The 23,083-nt window shown below is 47.1% G+C and overlaps 2 protein-coding genes across 7 annotated transcripts in view; one reads left to right on the top strand and one right to left on the bottom strand.

Annotated features, from left to right (window-relative positions):
• SUDS3 (SIN3A corepressor complex component SDS3) overlaps positions 1–14,939 on the bottom strand; it is a 148,728-nt gene extending 133,789 nt beyond the window's left edge. For 4 of the 6 annotated variants that reach the window (XM_040443757.1, XM_040443755.1, XM_040443754.1 and 1 more), the window contains exons 1-6: positions 14,640–14,938; positions 12,686–12,755; positions 10,134–10,189; positions 8,724–8,795; positions 5,749–5,768; positions 4,165–4,321 (exon numbers count right to left, since the gene is read on the bottom strand). In XM_040443757.1, coding sequence (XP_040299691.1) covers positions 4,165–4,321; positions 5,749–5,768; positions 8,724–8,795; positions 10,134–10,189; positions 12,686–12,755; positions 14,640–14,781 — 517 coding nt within the window. In that variant the 5' untranslated portion in view covers positions 14,782–14,938. Of the gene's footprint in view, positions 1–4,164; positions 4,322–5,748; positions 5,769–8,723; positions 8,796–10,133; positions 10,190–12,685; positions 12,756–14,371; positions 14,466–14,639 lie in introns of those variants that run through there. The other 2 variants (XM_040443753.1, XM_040443758.1) reach the window with 2 other exon arrangements.
• Positions 14,940–18,237: 3,298 nt separating this feature from the next.
• TAOK3 (TAO kinase 3) overlaps positions 18,238–23,083 on the top strand; it is a 180,670-nt gene continuing 175,824 nt past the window's right edge. The window contains exon 1 of the mRNA XM_040443748.1: positions 18,238–18,504. The gene's annotated coding sequence lies outside the window, so the exon portion shown is untranslated. The remainder of the gene's footprint in view (positions 18,505–23,083) is intronic.

The following is a 23,083-nucleotide window of genomic DNA, read 5'->3' on the forward strand; positions in this document are numbered from 1 at the left end:
CCCTCTCTCTCTGCCCCTCCCCTGTTCATGCTCTGTCTCTCTCTGTCTCAAAAATAAATAAACGTTAACAAAAAATTAAAAAATAAAATAAAAAATAAAATAAATAAAAACAAAACCATACTTGTTTAGCCACAGCTGAAGTGACTCAAAGGAGTATCCTTAAGAAAAAGAACATTAAGTGGCAGAAAAACAAGCCACTGCAGGGTAACCACTGTAACAGACTGGCTACAAACCAAGGGGCAGTGCAACATAGGGCAAACCTAGAGGCCCAGAGCAAAGTCCAGCATATCCTGGCCCCTCTCTAAGGGGCTGGCCAGCTCATCAACATCACAAATCAAGGAGATGGGGGCAGGAAGAGAAGGTGAGAGAAGAATCAAGGTTGGTCTTCGGTGACCAACCAATCAGGGTAGGAATGAAGGGTGAAGGGCCCCATCCCCCTTAGGCCAAAGCTGTCAGGAGCACAGGGATGGTATTACAAGAGTGAACCAATCAAGCCGTCCTCTGCACCCTCAACCACTGAAAACACCTGGATCCCACAAAGGCAATGCCAGCAAAGAGCTTCTTGGCACCGAGCCCGCTCCACCCCAAATCCAGGTCACCTCCGGCATTCTCCCTGCCCAGATATTTGTGTGAGGCCTCATCTCCTTGCCTGGGCTTCCAAGGTTCCCTGCTCACTGGCATCTGTTCCTCGTGGTTGAAACCACGCCCGCATCAGTACAACCACATGTACATACCCTTGCAAGGTTTTACAATCCCTAAAAACAAGCCTGACAAACATTTACCTTCATTTAGAAGCCTACTCTCTGGACACCGCCTTACTCTGGGCAGGACAAAGGAGCTGTGTCAGTCTTGTCACTACCAGAATACAAGCTCCTTGAGGACCAGTATTAGCCTCACTGTACGAATCACTCAGCACCGCGTGAATCCACGGTATTTCCATGGTAGGAAGTTGGGACAATGTGGTGGTTAAGACGAGTTGTGGCGTAAGCACTATCCCACTGGGGAGCTTTGAGCAAGTGTCTCCGTCCCTCTGAGGCTGCTCCGCCAAGTCCACCGAAGGGAGATGCAGGAACTGAAAACTGCTACAAGTTCCCAATCCCTAAGTGCTGGCTCTGTGTGCAGCCCCCAGCCACGCTCTGAAGCACCTCCTATAGGCGTTATATCATCCGACCTTCGCACCAAACCTCCCATTCTCCTTCCTGAACGCAGGTTCTCCCATCGCCTTCTTAAATGAGAAAACCCCACCAGAGAACCAAGTTCAGGAGAGGGCCAGGATTCATCCACATCTGTCAGCCTAATGAGGAATTCCAGTGTTTTTATGTAATACCTGGCTCGACGTAAGTACTCAGGAGACAGTACTTTAGCATATCTTAATATTATAATTTTATTATAAAAAAATTTAACTCGTACGCTCCACCTACAAATCCAGTTATCTTCTAAAGGAAACTCCCAGGCATAATGGGGTCACGAGTAGCATCCACAGGGACCTGAGGGTTGGAACATGCCCCCGGCAAGGCAAAAATTACAAAAAAAAAATGAAGTGGCGGGTGGTGGCTGTTGAGACCAAGGAGATAGGCTGTTAAGAGAAAGGAGAAAAGGCGGCTATCCTCAAGACAGGAAGTGGACAAATGGATGAAAAACGATCGAGCGCCCCACATTTTAAAGCTCATTAAATTCTCACTGATTATCTGGGTTACTCACAACCTTGGCCTCAACTGCAGAGAAAACTCACACTCCGGTAACCCCACCCACGTCCTCATTACTCAAAAAGTGTGGTCCAGCCAACAGCATTAGCAGCCCCTGGGAGGTGGTTACAAATACAGGATCGCAGGCTCCCCCACCACACCTGAAGCAGCAGCTGCACCTATCAAGACCCCCAGGTGACCCACGCACACAGCCAAGCTGGAGGAGCGCTGATCCTCGGTTATCCCGGTTTCCTTACCGATAGCACATCTTTCTGCCCGCCCAGCCTGCTGTCCTAAGTTCTTCAAGAGCAGCATGGGCAGTGGAGAACCTCCCACTAACCCCCACAGAGACTGCAAAGCTTTCAGGCCTGTTCAGGCAGAGCAGGTCACTGGCTCTCCCCGTTCCCAACAGGTTATTCGGTCCAAGCTTCCCATCGGCCTCTCATTCCAGCCTTGTTTTTCGAGAGAGCTTCACGTTGGACCACAAGAGGAGATTTTAAAGAACTATCTTTTCCAGGCAGAGCCAGCCAATGCTGATACTGGGCATCAATCCACAAAGGTGAAATGAGTCACTCAATGAGAGGAGTGAGATCAGGCCTTTCATCCAGCACCATAGCGGCACCATCTGTGGGAACACTAATTATCCTTCTAGCTCCACTGCCTTTTCTTCCGACGCTCTATCATTACCTTGGCAGAGCTTTTCCATACCAAGGGTACCAAACGGCTTGAGGAAGGACATCAGTAGCTTTAATGCCCATGGCTAGCTTTAAGCACTTGTGCAATCTATTTTACTGCGTTACAAATGACTTCCCCACATTTATTTGTCTTTTCTACCCTGGCAGGCTCAGCCTCAAGTCACTGGGGACACCTCCTGTCCCAGTTAAGATTCTGACTGCGAAACGGCCTGGCCAAACAATGTCTACTGCTTGTCAATAATCAGGATGCCAAATCACAGGTAAGGTGATGATATCCTTCCCTGCAGATGGAAAGGGAGCAGCTATAAACTGACGATATTTCCCACTAGCCTAATGAAGACTCCCGAACATCTGGTGGCTCTAGCAGAGAGCGATGAGGCATCAATGCCAGAAACGGCCACCGTCAAAGAAAATGGTACACAGGTCAGAAAACAGACAGACTGGTATCGAACACGGCAGCACAGGGCTGGCAGTCTAATCAACAAAGCATGTCCACAAGAACAAGATGGTACTGTCTGAAGATGCTATTTTAGCACGCATTCTTACCGAAAAAACATTTGAGACACTTCCAGAGGCCTTCAAGGACATAATTCCTTCCGCCGAGTCTTTCCATAAGGAAATGTACCAGAGGAGAGATTTTTGAAGAACGAGACCCTCACTTCAGACACACCACATTCTCGTGGGTGTATCATGGGGTTGGGGCCAGAAATTTATGTCAGTCGAAGGGCCCCACTGGGTCACAGCACCAGAAATACAGAAAGAGATATACTACTTCTTAACAGTTACTTCTAAACTCTGCCCCAAGGACTTAACATGAAAACAACGCATTTCTTATAGACCCCTACTAACGTCAGACATGCCGGAGCCCCAGCACCTTCTTACATGGCAAGAGTTAAATTTGGGGGTGTGCAGAAGGCATGCCTCTTACCCATCCAGGTGACGAACTCACCACTGACTTGTCCTGCAGTATTTGCTGACAGAAATTCTGCCAAGGTCCAAAATATCTAGTTCAAGTCAATTCCCGCCCCATATTCTAAGATTCCTCGGTATACATACAGCGACAGCACAACAGCCCCCGCTGCTTCTCCCTTCCGCTTGCCTACAACTGCAGACTTCCCGTATGCAGATTACTAAAGCCTAGAAGGCAAGGGAGGGATTGGCTCAGGGTCTAAGGTACCTTCACTACCTCTACAGGAAACTAGTTCACTTTGGCTACTCCTGCCAACTTTGTACCAACTCTTTCTGAAACATTCACAGTAACACCTGGGGAAGGGATCTAAGAGCACAGATGATACAGCCAAATGCCTTTGTTCTCCTATCCAGGTCGAAGGAAGACAGTGCCTCTCCTGTCATTAAGGTGAACTAAAAAAACAGATTCCCACCACCACAGAGCTGCGTAAGTAATTCGTGAACATAAACTAGATGTGCGGCTGACCCAGGAATTAAATAAAGCACACACCAGAAGCTGCAGTCACTACTAAAGGACTACCACTTACTGAATGCCTGTTACACACGCAGGCCACTGTGCCAGGCACTCACGTTTCCAACCACAATCCTGTGACACAAGGTCTGATCAGCCCCATTTCAGAGAGAGGGAAATAGGCTCAGAGATGCTCGGTGGCCAAAATCACACAGCCAGTATGAGACAGAGCTAGAAGTCTGAGCCGTCCTGTCAAAGCCCACCCTCCTTTCAGCTCACTCTGCCTGGATGAGGAGCTGAGGGAAGGCAAGAGAGTGACTGCACAACCCCCCCCCCTCACCCCCGCCCTGTGGTGCCTTCGTACCTCCAGTCAGCTCCATCGTTAGCTTTTCGTTTTCGATCATTTTCTTCTTCTCTTCCAGCTCAGCAATCAAGTTCTCTTTCAGCTCCACCTTCTTGTCTTCAAATTCTTTCACCGCGGCCTTCTTTTCTTTGATGTAGTTTCTTTCCACCTGTTCGGTCTGAGCAAAAGAGAAACACAAGTTCGGGCTCCAGCTCTGGACGCGGGAGCCCAGTAAACACCTCCCCAGGAAACACAGGCTCAGCTGCACCCGCCTGCACAGGCAGGAGCGGGACACCTGCAAGTTCTCCAACAAATGCATGAAGTCGAACCATACAACTCTGGCCTACGAGCATACCTCACTGACTACTCGGTTCTTTTCTTTCTTTCACATCTTTTTTTTTTTTTTTTTTTTTATTTTTGAGACAGAGAGACACAGAGCATGAACGGGGGAGGGTCAGAGAGAGAGGGAGACACAGCATCGGAAACAGGCTCCAGGCTCCGAGCTGTCAGCCCAGAGCCCGACGCGGGGCTCGAACTCACAGACCGTGAGATCATGACCTGAGCCGAAGTCAGACGCTTAACCGACTGAGCCACCCAGGCGCCCCTCTTCTCTTTCACATCTTATATCGCATGGCTTGCAGCTTAAAGTAAAACGTCCAGATTCTCACAGATAAATTCTTTTAAAGCCTTAATTTCTAAGGAAAAAAGTACATTCTGGATAAAACATCTATGTTCAAAATTAATTGCGCAGTCAAAATGACACGAGTTACTTGATTTGTTGACATTTATACCAAGATAAAATCAACTAGGTCATCATATCATTTTTTAGGTATCTGAATCCTCAAGCACTCAAACACCGAAATAATACTAAATTTAAAAGTGTTCATTTTTTAAGTCTCGCCATCACATTAAGTGAAGAACAAGGGAGCTTATGGTGGGCTATGGCTGTGGGTCACATCATCCTGCAGACTATGTGTTCCACTGACCTCAGTAGTAAAATGGTTTCTGATAACGTGGCTCTGTTATCAGAGCCACGTGTGGCTCTCAAAGTCAGGACTCCCCCCACACATACACACTAGCCACCCCAGGAACACATCAGCATCCAAGATGCAGGCTCTCAGCTCTGTACCACAGCGCTGTGCTTCACAAAGAACCAACACTCAGATGTCTGCTGAAGGAAAGAAAAAATGTTCAATCTGCCTTTCCTACTGACCTAGAGGGGTTCCGCTGTAAAACAGCCCCTGAGCCACTTCAGAGACTGGGCTGTGTCAAGGAGCAACATAACAAATTATTAGACCGTTGTAACTTAGACATACTCCCGCATGGCTTTAACGTCAGGTGAAAGTCAACGAGAAAGCAGTGGGGGATGAGTACCCCCTCATCCCCTGTGATAAGCAGAAGCTGCCTGACCTATAAACGAACAGATGGGAATTTCTAAATGGAGACCCAAAATGTCCTCTAGTCAAACTCAGCTGTGATGAAAGCTTGCAGCTGGGGGCTTCTCAACTATCCACTCGGTAACAGAAGGAAAGGTTCTCCAGATTGGGAGAGCAAGATTCCAGTCTCAGAGAGGGCCTGCAAACCCAGAAGATCCAAGGTACTTACTTCCAGCTGGAGGAAGAGTTCTGAAAGAGAGAAAACATGCAATTAGATTCGCTAGGCTGTGTCACCTTTCCAGACAGTGATGGTAGGATTCATTTAGAAGCAGTAATTGCTTTCTGAAAGCACCGTTACACAGAGCAACTGTTTCCATCAGTAAAGTGTTGATCGACGTGAAGGGGAAGGATGCAGAAACTCTCTAGTTATAATCTGGCCCTGAACAAAATCACTTCTGGCAGTTCTCCCCAAGGGCAAAAACAAGCAGTGGGAACCAAACTCCCCTGGCAAAATAAAACTGAAAGTTACCCCTTCTTTCACTCGGTAGGTACCCTCCAACAGGGTACCTACACAGGGCAGGTACCCCACAGGGCAGGATGGGGCAGGAAGGAACAATGCCGTTTCTCCAGAAGCAGAATCAACACTGACGTTTTTAAAGCACGTGTGAGGTGCTCTGCATGGCAAGGAAGGATATTCCCCCGAGAAGTCAGGGCAGAGGTTCTGAGCCCTTCCGGGGCTTTCTTCACGGGTCACCATGCCTGTGTGTGTGGTTGTGCCTCCACAGCAACACCCTGCGGGTCTCTGCTGCACTTCCAAGCTCCAGACCTAATGAGACCTCTGCACAGGCAGCTCCACCTCACTTACCAACCCCACCCTCCTCAGGCACCTACGAGTCTCCACCCAAGAGTATTCGACAGCTTACTCACCACCCACTATGTGCCGGGCCATTAGCAACTGTTTACCAGCAGCCACCCCCCCCCCCCACTACATCAGAAGGCCCTTGAAAAAGCCAGCCCTTTAAACAAAACAGGTCCATGGCACCTAATCTTTTCTGGATGACAGTGGAGCTGCTGCATAGGTCACAAAGACTGCCAGTGAACCAACAACGCCAGGGGGTGCTGTTCATATTTTACCACGGTCTCCTTCGCGAACATGATGAATCCTATGGACCCACTTGCCCATAAAAAAGCATATACACACATCCACACATAATTTCCTAGAATCTGGAGTTTCAGGACTCCAGATTAACAATTCAGACCTCAATAGATATTGAATAGGAAGTTTAAATGAAGAGGGGTGCCTGGCTGGCTCAGTCAGTGAAACACACCACTCAATCTCAGAGTCATGAGTTCAAGCCCTACGCTGAGTGTGGAGCCTACTTAAAATGTAAAAAAAAAAAAAACCAAAAGAAAATTTCAACAAGGAAAGAGATGAGCCACTCATTATTTTCTAACTTCTCCAGAAGCCCTGATCACTTTGGTCCTGGGATCACCGAGCACGTGAGCCCAAGCACACACAGCCCAAAGTGCTGGCCCCAACAGCTTTAGATGCACAAACAACCTGACACGGCAAGTCTGTGCCCTTCTCAGAAATCGCACCCGAACCACGTCAAACTGGCAATCAGCTTTCGGGGTCGGTGATGGTTGTTTTAGTTAAAACAGCCATGCGCCAACACAACTAGAGCAGGTGGATTATCTCTGCACAGAATGTGCTCTTTAAGGCTCAAGCTATGACTGATCTGGGAGCTCTTCTGCATGTGTACCCAGGGGCAGGGGAGAGAGAGGTTTCTGAAAGGACACACGAGGATAGGATTGAACGTGGAATTAAGGAAAACAGCTCAATACTCATGCTGCAGTTCTAGCTTCAGAAAAGTGGCTCACATCCATTTCTTTTCCTTACTTGTATCTTAAACCAATTCCATGAGGTATTCGTATCCCCCCTACAGATGGGGAAATTGGGGCTCCAAGAGCAAATTATCTGCTTAAAAGCTCAAGACCTAAAGTGCAAAGAGGAAGACCTAAACCTAGGGCCTCATGCCTCACCTCCTTTCCCTAACGTGGAACACCGGGAAGAGGGCTGAGGATCTCAAAGATGTCCCAAGGAGATGTCTCAAGAAGTCAGAGTGCAGTGGGGACAACCACAGGGGCAGGCAGGCGGATGTGGGCGCACAGAAGGCTAATGGCTGTCCTTCCATTTTCCCCGCGCCCCTTGCACCCCTCCGCTACCTCTCTGCTGTTGGGTGTACGTGGGACATCTACTCCCTGGAGAGAGGGAAAAGTTCCACCAACAGAAAGCCGGAAAGACAATGGAACAGAAAGCAAGAAGACAGCAGCCTGAGGAGCAGCACCCAGACAGCATCTGCAGACCCAGCATTAGGTCCCCCCAGACCCCCGAGCAGGAACAGGCACTACGTGGGCGCTCGAAATTGAATGCTTACAAAACATTTCCTATAGGACCAGGAATCTGTGTTTACACACTTTCAACGATCATCACATCTTACTTTTTGCATGGTTCTTTATTGACCTCAGAATGTTCCTTAACTTACCCATGTTTGGACGTCTTTTGTCAACGAAATAGCACATTTCCTAAAGTCAAGGACAAGGTGTTCCACTACTTTTCTGCTCAGAGCTTGAATGTAGCAGGTGCTCCACAAATTCTTACTTAACGAACACACGTACCGTGTACTATAACGAACCAAGGTGTACTCTTCCCGTAAATGCTTGTAACACTCAAGGGGAAAAAAAACAGAGGACACCCCTTCCTCCCAGAGGAGGGAATGCCAAAAGAAGCAAACTTCAAACAAGAGTGAAACAAGCTACAATTCTTTCCCATGTCAGCTCCTCTCACGGTACATTCAGCCAGCCAAGCAGACGTGAGACAGAACGTGTAAGACTGCTTAACCTGGGGGCGCCAGGGAGCATAACTGACTTCAAGGAGCCAGCTGGGGGTTCCAGGGAGTATAACCGACCGCAAGGAGCCAACACTAATAAGCTTAACTACAGGCTGTTCGTTGGCCACTGGAAAAAAGATGTCCCAGCTTTACCCAACTGCACCTCTGGAGTCTCTCTTCCCCAACCCCTCCACCATACCCAAGGATTATCTGAGATGCATGCTGGACAGCAGCTCTCATGACATTACACTGATAATCAGCAAAAGGAGGAACACTTAAAGATGATTTACTTCCACCTAAGACAGAGCCTCACCTGCGTTTCGAATCCTCTCTTTGTACTGCTGATCTAGTTTTTTCATCCTCTTCTGATATTCCTGTAACGTACCTGATTTTAAGATGTACAAAATAAAACGTTACTTTGAAGATCAATCTGTTTTACATTTCAGTTCCTAAAATTATCTTATAGTACCCGCAGTGACTGTTTTAATAACTTCAAAGTAAAACACAAACCAAGGAAAGGCAGAGGCAAACAGAGCTAACTGCTCTGGTTCTCAACCAAGGCCAACAACAGAAATCACCCCACCTAGTGGATTAAGACTCTCTAGCAAGTGAGAGGAAGTCAAAAGGTGCAGGATTGAAATGATTCTGATCACCTGCTGCCAGTTTGAGTCAATGGGCTTCCCTTTCCTGAAAAAAAGCTCATTCTTCTTCAGTAAGGCCTAGAACTTTCAGTAGAGACCATCCAGTAGAACTTTCCCTACAATGGTGGAAACATCCTATGTTGCACTGTCTAATATGGTAGCCACTAGTCATATGTAGCTATTGAGCACTTGGAATGTAGCTGGCACAACTGAGGAACAGAATTATTAATTTCAGTTCATTAAATTTAAATAGCCACACATGGCCAGTGACAATTCTGGATAGCTTGGGTATAGATTTTCACCAAATATCTACTCGTGTCATTGCTTTTCCCTAAAGCAGCCAATTACACGGGTCACTATTATCATGGAAAATATTTTCCCGATCATGACATATTTGCAGGGTATGTTAATGGCATCTTTTTCAAAATCCCTCACTCAACCATGCCAGGTATGCCTTATAGCCTTGCTAGAGGAGAATATATTTCTTGCCCCACAAGAAACCCACTGTCCCCATGGTGCTAGCCATCCTTCATGGGTAATCTCATCTACTTGGACCTTCTGCATTTTGAAGACTGGAAAACAAATTTAAACAAGAGAAAGTGGCATGCCTAAGGTCAAATTTCCAGAAAGCAGCGAAGCTGGGATTCAAACCCGTGATGGCACTTGAGAGCCTATGCTCTTAACCTGATGCTGAACTCTTTAGCAAGAAACAGCACAAGATACAATCCACTTCTAATTTACCAAGCAAACAAGAGAAAACACACACAGTAGGGATAACCCACAGTTCGCCAGCAATTAGTTTAGAAAGAACTATACCATTTCACGTATTCTTTGGTAACAACGTCTCTCCCAAAAATGTCTAGCTTTAGGCGCACAGTGTTTTTCAGTTCATGCTCTTCCAAAGGGTCTGAGATTTTGAAAAGGTGAAAATTACTGCTTTACTGACAGAAGCAAGCAAAATGCATACCAGACAGCTAAAATCAGGCAGACCAAATTTTAAATCACTCCCACAGAAGAGTGAAAGATTTCAAAGGTTTGCAATACTAAAGCATACTTAGAAGTGAAGGGTTAAACACACCAACCTTCCTGAAGTTGTTGCAACTGTCTCTTGAGAGAAGCCAGTTTATCCTGATACATCCTGTTAAAAAAAAAAGCCACACTGAAAAACATTAATATCGAATTCCAAAATAATCTACATACAGGAATTACCTGGATTGTTATGGGAATGTCATAAACGTCCTTTAGTGAACAGAGAAAACTGGAGTCTGCCAGTTGGTTTAAAACGTACCAGCAGCTAAAGGGATCAGAAAAGGACAAGGATTCTGTGTTCTGGAATCCTAACTCAGTGTTGTAGTTTCCTGTGTTCTCTATCCCACCTTTAGAGAATCAGTCTGAAACCCACAAACATGAAGACCCACAAATTTTAATAAACAATAAATAGGCAAGAAGTTATAAAGAGAAATTGAAAAGTGTGATGCCATTTTCTTGTGGATTTAGAGGTATAAATACACACACAAATGCAGCAGAGGCCTAAACACAGCCTTTATATCAACTCTACAATTACATTCTAAGTTCCAAACGAGTCAGGTTATGCCTTTGGCATGTTTTTCTACGTAGATAACATAGCTGGTACAAACACCAAGTTAATAAACCTTCCTGTCATTTTTAAAAGCACTACCTTCCAGGATCAGAGAAATAATAGTAATTCAATAACAAAGTTAAAATGTAGGATTTGTTTGCAGCCCCAGCTGGATAAGAACACATAACACACACCAACAGCCTAGTGTGCTATTTTTGCCCCTCACACCGAATGGATTATAGGCAATTATTCACTCCGCCAAGTCTGTTTGAATGGTGGATTCCACAAGTAAATCATATTTTAACAATATTTTTGCTTCTATCTGAAAAACACCCCCACTTTGACACTGACAAAAATAAGATTTGCAACATGAACTGTCCAAGAGAAGCAGCACACTAGCTTTTTGATTGCTCAAGTGAGGGCTGTAAATACAACCCCACTATTTGTATAGGTTGGGGGAAGAGTGAAACACAATCTAGGAATTCCACAGGAGAGCTGATCAAAAGATCCAGGAGAATTCTGATGCACTCTCAAGTCTCACCTTGAATCATACAAGGCATTAAATTTTAATCAAAAATGTTTGTGAATCCAATATATTCCAAATGTTCATTTTCGAGAGAGAGCATGAGCCAGAAAGAAAGGGACGGAGTGGGGGGTAGGGGATGCAAAGCAGGCTCCAAGTTGACAGCAGTGACCCTGACGTGGGGCTCAAACTCACAAACTGTAAGATCAGGACCTGAGCTGAAGTCGGACGCTAAACTGACTGAGCCACCCAGGCACCCCCTATATCCAATATTAAGGGGCACACTGAATTAAAATATGGTCTCAAAAGAATGCTTAAATATGGTGAGTACAGGAGAGGAAACAAATGCGTAAACTGCACGCAGTAAGTATTTGGAGCCCAGCATACTAAATTTTCCACCGCAGAGTGCAGTTAACAATGCCTCTGAGTTCTGAATCCATCTTTGAAAGGGAATATTAACAGACTGAAAAGCAAAATAAATGCAGATTCGGGAAAAGGTACACTAAACTGACTGAAATGGTTTAAGGTGAAAATGATTCAAAATAAATCGGTAAAAAGCCTGGAAAGAATAAAAATAAAAAGCAAGCACAGCCCACGTGGTCTCTCAAAATAAACAAACAATAAAAAAAAAAAAAGTAATCCTTCTTTATTCAGCATGGGTGGGTGGAATTTAGCTGAGCTACCCCTTTGGGTTCCAAAGCGTGAAAAGGGTAACAGAATCCAGATGATGGTCACGAACCATTTGCAAATAGGACCTATAAAAAAAAAAGAATGTGGATCATCTGGTTTAAAGATTAAGAATCTAAAGTCAAATCAAGATCCTCAAAATACATTCAACAAATACTTATGGGATATATTTTATACAGTCTTCCATCTGTGTTTACATTAAAACGAGTGTTTTCAGTTTCTCAGGGCACATTTAGAGAAGGCTTGAGTGTGGATGTGGGACAAGTGGAAAGAGCACTGGAGCAGGAGTCAGGGGCCATGCTCTCCCGGCACCCAGCACACCTTCAGCTCTAGGTGGAATAAACAGGACACACCCTTGATGCTGAGTTATGGTTTTCACATTTAAAAAAAACAAAAAGGGGAGCCTGGGTGGCTCAGTCGGTTAAGCATCCAACTTCAGCTCAAGCCATGATCTCACGGTTCGTGGGTTCAAGCCCCACATCGGGCTCTGTGCCGACAGCTCAGACCCTGGAGCCTGCTTCGGATTCTGTGTCTCCCTCTCTCTCTGCTCCTCCCCCTACCCTCAAAAACAAAAATTTTTTTAAACGAAAAAAAATGAAGACGTAGAAAACATTCTCTCCTGCTACATGGCCCATCCCCAAGATTCTTCCAACCCGCAAAAGATTCTTTTAACAGGAGGACTGATTAAATATAACAAATTTAAAGGGGGAAATTGAACACGCACATGTGCACACACATACACACAGTCTTTGGAATCTCTATGGTCAAAACCATACGCAACATCACTATAAAGATTTCCTGGTCAGTTCTGTATTCCAAACAAGAAATAAAAGATCCATACTCACTGTTCCTTCATTTCTACATAGTCTTCTTCATCATGCTTTGCCAGGTCAGTTTCACTAGCGTCCTCAGTGTCTAAGTAAAACCAAGGAAGAAAAGCTTGTTAAAATCAGTTCATAAAGTTGGCATCACCTGACACAGTAACACTTAAACTTCTATAAAATGGATGCAGGCCTGCAAGAAACCATCAGTGGAAAATATTAGTTACTTCAGGAAAGAAAATACCATTTCCAACGTATACATGGCCGGATTTACGCAAAGAGCTGCCTTTATGCGAAGTGCAACCAGAGAACAGGGTGCATCGGATGTTGGCGGTCACGGTCAAGTCTGCTACTTCTGCAGAAGCCACACTGGCAGGCCAGGAAAAGGAGATGTGTCAGATGGGAAAACTACAGGCAGCCAGGCCTTGCTCAGTACTCCAACCTAGTAAGTACACACTCTTCTGGTCTATGCCTGGTGTGAGCCCTGTAACACATTTCACATCACATATATACAAAAGAGAACACAAACCAACCAACTCAACTCTAAGAACTGAACTAGTTTCAAAGTCACAGCTAAAGGGAAAAGAAAGGAGACAAGATAAACAACAGAAACTGCTTCAGAACATATTAAACACTGTTCTTAGAATAAGTAAATAGTGAACTGTCTAAATAATTTCAACAGTCCTATTTGAGGGGGAAAATCAATTCTGGGTTCACTGCTCCCCCTTGTGGGCCTTAGCAGCAGTTACAAGTGGTTCACATTCAAAATCTCTCCTTAAGGCCCTTCTTCAAATGTAGTTTAAGCAAACGCAATTAGTTGCTTCAACTGTATTACCCGCACATGTCGCTGCCTTTTTTAAGGCCGCTGCCCATCCAACTCTCCACAAAGCATTCTCCACTCTTTCAGTCAAGAGACCTTCACGGAATTCCTGTCATATGCCAGCCACTGTAGTTGGCATGTGGCACAGTGAGATGAATAAAACACATTCCTCATTCCAGACAGCTGGTTCAACCTTTTGCTCCACAGCCCTGTTTGGTGCCAGAATATTCCACCCATACGACGGTCTCTTTTTTCTCCCTTGTCCTTTTTCTTTTGTTCCCCTTTCTCCTCCAGGACGTCCTTCCTCAATTCCCTCCAAACCAGTCTTCCTCACACTTACCGAAGCGCAAAGCCCCGTTTGAAAAGCAAGGCTCTGAGAAGCAGTAATGATAATGCAAAAGAGCGTGGAACTGAAAACACACCACCACCTGGGCACCATCAAGCAAATCCCCACTTACACCTGTGCCTGCGTCCCCAGTGATGAAAACGCCCACCGAGTACCAGGCCAAGTACTTTATGCACAGATTTCCTTTAATCCTCACACCTACAATAGGAAGCCCCGTTACAGCTGGAGAAACTGAGGCGGAAAGCTTAAGTCAGTCCTTTTAGGTTACAAAGCTGGGTTCCGTGAGCCAAATTTACACCTAAGATCCGGCGGATTCCAGGTCCCGTTCTTTTAAGCAAACTGGACTCTCAACCTGCACTGCGCGACCCAAAGGAGGGCTGGCTAAAGCGTTTCCCCGAGGGTGGAGCGTCGGAGGGAGCAACTTGGGAACCTGGAAGCCCAACTGGGCTTTGCTGTGGTCTCTCGGGAACTAAAATGCGCAGGGCAGCTCAAGGTACCCCACGGAAGTCTTCCTCATTCCCACCAGTAAAGACTTGAGGCTCACCAGAGGCGGTCGGAAGGAGAGGAGCAGAGTCTTAAATGGACCTCCAGCTCTGACACCAGCTCCCCAAGTGCCCGGGGTCCCATAACTGTCAGGGTACGAGGTCTCCACCACGGCCTCTACCCCAGCGCAGGTGGGGGGAACTTCCTCCCGGCGGCCCCTTTACCTCCCCCAGCCCCGGAGATCGCCCCGCCCCTCTCCCGTGCACCCCACCCACCCCCGCAGCGGTCCCACGCCCGCCGCGGGCTGCTGAGCCAGCCGGAGGACGCACCTTCGTCGGACTCTCGGCCCCGGCAGCTGCGCTCGTCGTCCTCGGCGCTCTCCAGCTCTTCGTCCTCCTCCGGGTAGTACTCTGGGGCCGGCGGCGCTCCAGCCGGGGCCGGAGCCGGAGCCAACAGCCCCGCGGCACTCATGTCGCCACTGGCCGCTGCTGAGCGTGTCACCCGGGGACCGCAGCCGCGCGCCCTGCCGACTCGACGCCCGCCTACCGGCCCCCGAGGGAGCCGCCAACTCGAAGAGCGGCAGCCGCGGCGACCCCTTCCCCGTCTCCGCCAAGCTCCGCCCCGCGCGCCCGCGCTCGGCAACGGGGACCTCGCGCCGGCGGTGACTTCCGGGTCGCAAGCTGTCCGAGAACCGCCTGACTCCATCATCCTTGAGGGGGTGGACGGGCTGCCCCCTTCGCCTTAACCTCAGCCCTTTCATCGCCGTCCTAAAATCCTCACTGGGTAGTGGGGAGGGGCGGAGACAAGTTCTCTAGAATTAGGCAAATCCTTGGACAGGCCTGGCCGCAGACAGGACCCCGAAGCTGGAAGGCGCTCTGTTTCCAGAAGTAGCCGCCAGGCGGCGCAAGGAGCCAAACCTAAAGCGAGGGTCCTCTGCGACCTGAGAGACAGAAGGGTTGAAACCTCTTGTCAGGTGGAGGTGGTCTCTTTAATTGAAACAGGTTAACGACGTGAACCATCCCATTTATAGGTCGAGAAACGTTGACATCTAGAATTTTCGTGATCATCCGCCCCCCCCCTCCCCGCCTAGCTCTTCCCCTAATTGGAGCTTTATTAAAAGAGAACTAAAAGACAAGGATGCTGATATTCCATCCTGGGGTCAGCAAAATGGTGTTTTCCCAGTCTGTAGGAGTCCTTTCTGTTTGTGTGGGTATGCTCAATAAGGTATTCTCCCGATTTTACAGATGAGGAAAGAACGTTTGCCTAAAAAGTGGCAGCGTCCAGGCTGCCTTGTTTACACGAGCACACCCAAGCACGGTATGTCTGTACATTACTGCTGCCTCAATTTCTTAGAATATTAATTTTTTAAAAGGTTCTTTTCCCCGTCCATTGACTTGCTAACCAATTCTCAACTGAGCAAGTGGAACATTTGCCTGCAGGAAGTTAATTAGGCTAACGTAAGGAACATGATGTGTGGAAACTTAGAAAACAAAGACAGCTGAATACCTGCTTGAATTAATGGGTGTGATTCCTTCTGAGTAGGAGATACTGTGTTATAAGCTTTGCTTAATGAACAAATTTAGGATGTCCTTTGTCTAGTTGTGGGTAGCAGGAAAATGGTTAAAGAAGCTGGCCCAGAGATGTTTATTTGTACAAAGTAACCCTGCCCCTTATGTTACACCCAAGTCTCCAAAGAATAAGTAACTTACAAGTAGTCAGGTTGAACGCAGATGTAAAACCCAGGATGGAATCCCATATCCTGATTCTCAGCTCCCTTGTGACCAAATTCATCTCTGAATGGGACCCTAAAGAGTGTCCTCAAAGTGAAAAAAATGTATTCTCATCCTATTTATTTTGACACTTCTTATTTCCTACCTTAATGAAAATCTTAGCTCTGTTGTAGATTTTTCCTCCCAAGAAAACTCCAGAATTTCTAAAATAGAATGTTGCAGTGTCTTTCCATGACTTCAGAGATCTTCTGAAGCTCCTTCTAAATAAAAGTCATTCTCAGGGCTCACTATATATCCGCCATCTATATTTAAACTAGGTTTTTAGAACTGTCTCTTGTCCAAAGGATGAAGTCATAGTCTATTTTTATTTTAGATCACATCTAAATTATTTGTAATCAACTATATTGAGCAACTTAGGTTTCCATCAGTAGCAATAATCATAGACCAGAAAAAGCACCAACATTTTAGAAATTAGAGTTCACTGATATAATGAATCAAAAAAAAAGAAAAAAAAGATTTGACTTCATTGCTAATTGGTTTCAGGACACTGGAATATTTATCTTGCTTATGTTTTCTATCTTCTTGATTGCAAATAACATCTGCTAATGGTCGTGCATTTCTTTTTTTATACTGATAGACACAACTGAACACTGGTAGTGAAATCTCACTCCATTTTTTCAATCCATTTTGCTAACTGTAGAATTGGTAGGATGAGCTCTTAACATATACTCTTTAAGAGAAGAAAAAGTTCTCATGACTTTAGTCTTACCTAACATTTATAAGTTAAATAATTTTGGACAGTTTCTCTAGGCCTGAAAAATCAAGTTCCCTCAGAACCACCATGCATTTTTGGCATTTCCAAAATGCCAGTCACACTGATCAGGAGGCACCTACTTCAGAATTCATCTTAAACGGAGTCTTGCCAGCCTCCTTTCCACAGGCCCTCTCTGTATATCCCAGCATCCCAATTTAAAGGGGAGCATTGTAATTGGAATGGAGTATGATTTTAAAACACTAGGGAAAATCTGTACAGTGTTTAGAACACAAATTTTGTCAGGAGTGAAAGTCAAAAAAGAGTTATGTTGGCGAGTTTCCTGAGAACAAAGTCCTGTATACATCTGACAATGCTTAGGATCAAATTGTTCCTGAAATGAAACAATTTCTTCACAAAATGCTGAATTGTCAAAGTCCATACACTTTGGGGTTTATGAGTTAAGGTAGCGGTTTTCAGTTAGCCGTATCGATTTAATCAACATATCCAGCTTCAAAAAATATAAAGAACGGCTCCAAGTAGCACGATGCACTTTTACCCCCGGCAGGTGAAAGGAGTCTGTGATTACCACAGGTTGCACTTTGACCATTAGTTCACACGGAATCATTAAAACATGTGGCCCTGAAAACGAATATGCTAAGCTTGCTGAAGCCTACCGCGCAGTTCCTGTTCCCACAGTCAAAACGATTATCAAAACCCACAAACTGATTATTTCTAAAGTTTTGTCCTTATACCTCCCAAAATGGGCCCCATCAGTATTGAATGCTTACTTGCTCACAGTATACATCCAGTATAAAGATTTTTTTTTTCCCAACAGCTTTAAACTGACGTCTGTCGAACGCAACATAAGGGCAACTCCCTTGCCAAGGATATGAAAACAATTTAAATCCAGGAACTATTTACAAGTCCTGGGTGAATAAATGTTAATATTAACCAATGGCAGAATTTCTTAGGAAGCTGAGCAATAATGGAAGAAAGAGGACCTCCTCAAAGGCTCTTCCCTGGTGGTTCCTGGGAATCCCAGGGGTCCTTGGCCTCTGGGAGACTCCCAAGAAAAGCAAAGGCACAGAGGAGTGCCATGAACTTTGACCCCAGCCAGCACAAACAAGGTTGACCGCACCCCAGGCGGGCCAGCAGGGTAACTGAAGTTGCGAGGTCTTCCGCGTCTGAGGAAACCCCGCCCCGCTCCGCCCCGCCCACCGCCAGCTCCGCCAATCCTCAGGCGCCATCGACCGCTCGGCCACCCAGGCACCTCCAATCAAGTACCTATATCCGGCCCGGGACCTGGGCCCCGCGGTCAGGGGAGGTCAGTAGAGAGCCTATCGGAGCCAAGCTGGGGGCGTGGTCGGGGGCAGGGGGCGGGCGGACTGAGACCGCGGGGCGGAGCGCGCTCTGCGCAGTCGGGTGCGATTGGCCACCCCTGGCAGGAGCCGCACCTCGGACAGCAGCAGCGGCAGCCGCGGGAGGGTCCGTGTGGCGCCCGGCGGCGACGGCGGCGGGGTCCTGCGTGACAAGAGTGGGACCAGACCCCGAGACCGCGGGCGGAGGTCCGCGCGGCCGTACCCGGCACTGAGCGGCGCGACCCGGGGATCCTCCGGGGGACGAGCGGCAGAAGAGCGACTCGGGGACAAGTGTGCGAGAGGAAGCGGCGGTGGCGACGCCGGGCCCGGGAGTGGTGACAGCAGGTCTGAGGTGAGAGCACCGGGGCGCGGGACGGTGACAGAGTGAGCCGAGGTGAGGGGACCCTGGGCGGAGTAAGGTCGGGAGGACTCGAGCGAGGAGAGTTCGGGAGCGGGTTTGTCGGGACTGGGAGAGGGGACTCGGAGAGGAGCGCGCAGCGCGGGTCTCAGCGGGGACCCCGAGAGGGCTTGGGACAGCGGGTCCAGTGGAGGGGGGGGTCCCCCAGAGGGCTTGGGACCTCGGGTGTGAAGGGAGGGGACTCCGAGAGGGGCCGGGACAGCGGGTCTCAGGGGAACCCCGAGACTGCTGGGGACGGGGCTGGGGGGGGGGGGGGGTCCCCGAGAGGGCTTGGGGCAGCGGGTGTGATGGGAGGGACCCCCGAGAGGGGTCGGGACAGAGGGTCTGGGGGCGGGGGGGTGGGAGGGCTCCCGAGAGGACTTGGGACAGCAGGTCTGACGGGAGGGACCCCCGGGAGGGGCTGGGACAGGGGGCCTGGGGGGGGGGGGGGGCGTCTCCGAGAGGGCTTACAAAAGCAGGTTTGATGGAAGGGACCCCCTAGAGGGGCCGGGACAGCGGGTCTCAGGGGAACCCCGAGACTGCTTGGGACAGCGGGTCCGGTGGGGGGAGGGGCCCCCAAGAGGGCTTGGGACCTCGGGTGTGAAGGGAGGGGACTCCGAGAGGGGCCGGGACAGCGGGTCTCAGGGAGCTCCCGAGAGGGCTTGCAAAAGCAGGTCTGACGGGAGAGACCCCCGGGAGGGGCCGGGACAGCGGGTGTGAGGAGGACCCAGAGACGGGCTTCGGAGCGCGCGAGTGGACGTGGGAGAGGGGAGCGAGCCTGGGTCGGGGTCGCCGCGCTGAGTGAGGGACTGCGGGCAGCGCAGAGCGAGGGGACGCGTGCCACCCGCAGGGTCTGCAGTCAGCCGACCTCCTCGAGGGTGGTGTCTCAGTGAGACGTGGGACAGCCCGAGCCCTAGTGAGTCCGTGGAGCAGGGATTATGTAATGACACCTCTCCCAAGTAGAACGCAAGGGCCGGAGGGTCTGGCAGAAGCGCACAGATGTTGGTGAGAGTCAGAGGCCGCCGGCCCGACCTCTCGTTGGCCCCTTGGCTTCCCATTTGTTTCTCCGAGCTTGGCGTGGATGCCTTGAAAGCGAGGGGCTCCCTGACCTTGGTAACATTAAAACCAGGACATGAAAAGTTGGAGAGGGCTTCTCCAACTCACTACCAACCAGTTGAAAGGGAAAGGGATCCTTTTGGAGCCCCGTGTGGGATGGTGATGGTGATAGACCCTGCATGTCTCATTTTAGCTCAAGGAGCGAGGAAACGTTTTTAGGTTTAGCAGCACTTTGGTATCAATGTTTACAATGCAGGTTCAAAGGAACCAGACACTAAGTTTTGACTGCTTAACTTTGCTGTGCTGGAGGCAGTGGGAAGGTCAAACTAAATTTTGAAACGAGGTATTGGAGTCGCTAAGCTAACGGCACTTTGCAATGAGATTTCTCATCCAGAAAAAGCCACCAAGACTGAGCTTCAGGCACAGTTCCAGGACTAGCTAAGGAGAGAGATAAGCCTATTTAAACCAGAAACTGCCCTGGTAGGAGGCAAGGGTGTACCTATTAACATGCTGAAACCAATAGCCAAGAGCCAGAGGGGGTCGAAATTGGGGGGGCAGCCTCCTACTTTGACGGACGTGAAAGTTAAACTAATGACCAGGCTAGTCGTTCACAATACTTTGGCTATGTAAATACTGCCCTGACTACCTTTCACGTGTTCCCTTGAACTCACACGACTTGTTACAGTTGTACCCAGTAGTTTGGCATTTGAAATTTTTAATCTTTTTCTCTGGGTGTTGTTCCTCCTCACCCCTTCTCTTTGCGACTGATTTCTGTTTTTACAGGAGCAGACTTAGAAACGGGATGGTTTGGGGGAAATAATGGGGAATGTCATTATCATCTCACGATTAGATATTTTCTTTGTTCCTGGTTTAGAATATGTCTTATTAGAAGCGTTCAGGGGCACCTGGGTGGCTCAGCCGGTTAAGCGTCAGACTTCAGCTCAGCTCATGATCTTGTCCATCCTGAGTTCGAGCGTCGCGTCAGGCTCTGTGCTGACAGCTCAGAGCCTGGAGCCTGTTTCAGATTTTGTCTGTCTGTCTGTCTGTCTGTCTCTCTCTCTCTCTGCCCCTCCCCCACTCGCTCTCATGCGTGTGCTCACGCCCGCGCGTTCTCTCTCTCTCAAAAATAAATAAACACTAAAAAAAATTTTTTTTTAAAAAGGAAGCTTTTGCTGTGTGTAATAATTGGCTGTTTCAACGGAGGGGGAAGACCTTATTTCCCAAAGACATAATGGAGAAGGCTTACATAGAACTGCCTATTTAAATCCAAGCCAGAAATTACTGAAGTCACTGTCATCAGGGTGATAATAAATAGAGGACCTAAGGTGTGTTAAGTAGGATTATTTCATGTTAAATTTATTTCTCCAGAACCCTCAGCCAAATTCAAGTAAAAAATAAAGTTCGTTAATGCAAGAGGTTATTTACAAGGGGCAATGTCTTCATTATGTAGCGCACATAACTTATGACATGGTCTGTGGAAGGACTGGGAATCTCAGTACCAATAATTCTACAAAGTAATAGAAATGTCTGCGCAGATAAGCTCTTTGATCATACTTGTTAGCTCATTTCTGACTGGTACAAATGGTAGCCTCTTAAGACAAAACATTTAATTCCTTATAAGAGAAGAAAGTGTTCTGATACTCCCCTGAGTGATGACCAAAGCAGTCATTTCAGCCACATTACATTATGGTGCTGATCCAGAAACCACGAAGAGAGATTCATTGTAACAGAGTTTTTAGTGATAGAAAGGGCCTATAGTGACTTTTTATTCCTTGGGGTGATGAGTGGGTGGGTAGGAATTCTGTGGGAATTTATTTTCATTAATTTCACAAAATAAAACTACGAGAAACTATAAATATGTGAAGTCATTACACCTATGTTCATTTATACTGTTTCTTTTCAATTAGGGGCACCTGGGTGGCTCGGTCAGTTGAGCATCTGACTCTTGATTTTGACTCAGGTCATGATCCCAGGGTCGTGGGATCCACGCTGAGTGTGGATCCTGCTTAAGAGTCTCTCCGTCTGTCTCCCCCTGCCCATCTCTGTCTCTCTCCCCAGCTCACGCGCTCTCGCTTTCTCTGAGATAAAAAGAAATAAATAAAAATTAAAAATACACATGTACTGAAAAGAAGAAATTAAGAAGGAGCCTTCCACTTCCATATGAACTGTGGTTATAGCAACCACATAACTCAAGTCCTTGTTGGTCTGCAGTTCTCGAACTGTTCTTACACTTTGTCAGGATTCAAGGACTACCCACTGAGTACAATACCCACTTTACACTTTTCTTTACCACTTGAGAGTACACAGTCAAACCATCGTCATCTCAGAGTCTGCCTTGATATCTAATTTGTTTTCATGTTTAAGCCAACCTGAAAAATTCTCATTGCTTGCCGGTGTTCATATTTGTTGGTTTCAGTAGCACAGGAGAACGAAAACTATTGATACTTTTATTTTAGAGTCTCAGTTAAAAGCCTCTTTCCTTCATAATCTTTTCCTCTGGTCTTTGTTTCTTCCCTCCCTGCAAAAAGAAAACAGATTGACAGGCAGAAAGAAAGTTTCTCTCTAAAAGTTTTTTTTGTGGCTCCCCTAGAGGAAGACTTCTTTTCAGTCTTCAATGAGATTCAATGAGCTCATCTTCCATGATCCCGTCAACCAGAGAGGACAGTTTTGAATTAGTATTTTTGAGTTGTGAGATACTGTGCAGTTGCATTTGAGCTTAGGCAGTTTAGGTTGTGATTATTTAGCTTTATCATCCATTTAATTGGTTGCTTTGTTATTTATGAGAATATATTAAAAATTTGTTACCGTTTAGTAAACTCAGACTGAGAAAAAAAAAACAAGTGGTATCTATCAGTCTAGCTATCATTAAAGATACATTGAGTTTATGGGCCAAAATGTGATCTAACTCCTTTCTAAGCTATAGGCATCGAATTAAAAGCAACAGCTATTTAGAATTTTTAGGATAACCAACAGGGATTACATTGATAAATTATCATTCCAGCTTTATGTTAAATTTACCTAAAAATTTTTTTAATGTTAATTATTTTAGAGAGAGAGAGAGAGACAGAGACAGAGCGTGAGTGGGGGAGGGCAGAGAGAGAGAGAGACACAGAATCTGAAGCAGGCTCCAGGCTCCAAGCAGCCAACACAGCCCAACATGAGGCTCGAACTCATGAACTGAGCGATCACAACGTTAGCTGAAGTTGTATGCTCAACTGACTGAGCCACCAGGCGCCCCTTACCTAAACATTTTATAAATCAACCTAACGTGTTTTTTTTTCCCCATCTGACCTGAGATTTGATAAAGACATCGCATCTCAATTATTTCTATCTTAGAATGATGTAGGGTCCCGTTTCTTGATTTGTTAACACAGATCAACCTCCTGTCCATTGTCAGCTATTCCACACAGACACATTTTTCATCCCCAGAGCGAGTGAGAAAGAGAATATGCCTCGGAATGGACATTTTATTCCTAGG

Source organism: Herpailurus yagouaroundi, unplaced genomic scaffold (assembly GCF_014898765.1).
Source record: "Herpailurus yagouaroundi ecotype Mexico unplaced genomic scaffold, PumYag 191, whole genome shotgun sequence".
NCBI classification, from domain to species: domain Eukaryota; kingdom Metazoa; phylum Chordata; class Mammalia; order Carnivora; family Felidae; genus Herpailurus; species Herpailurus yagouaroundi.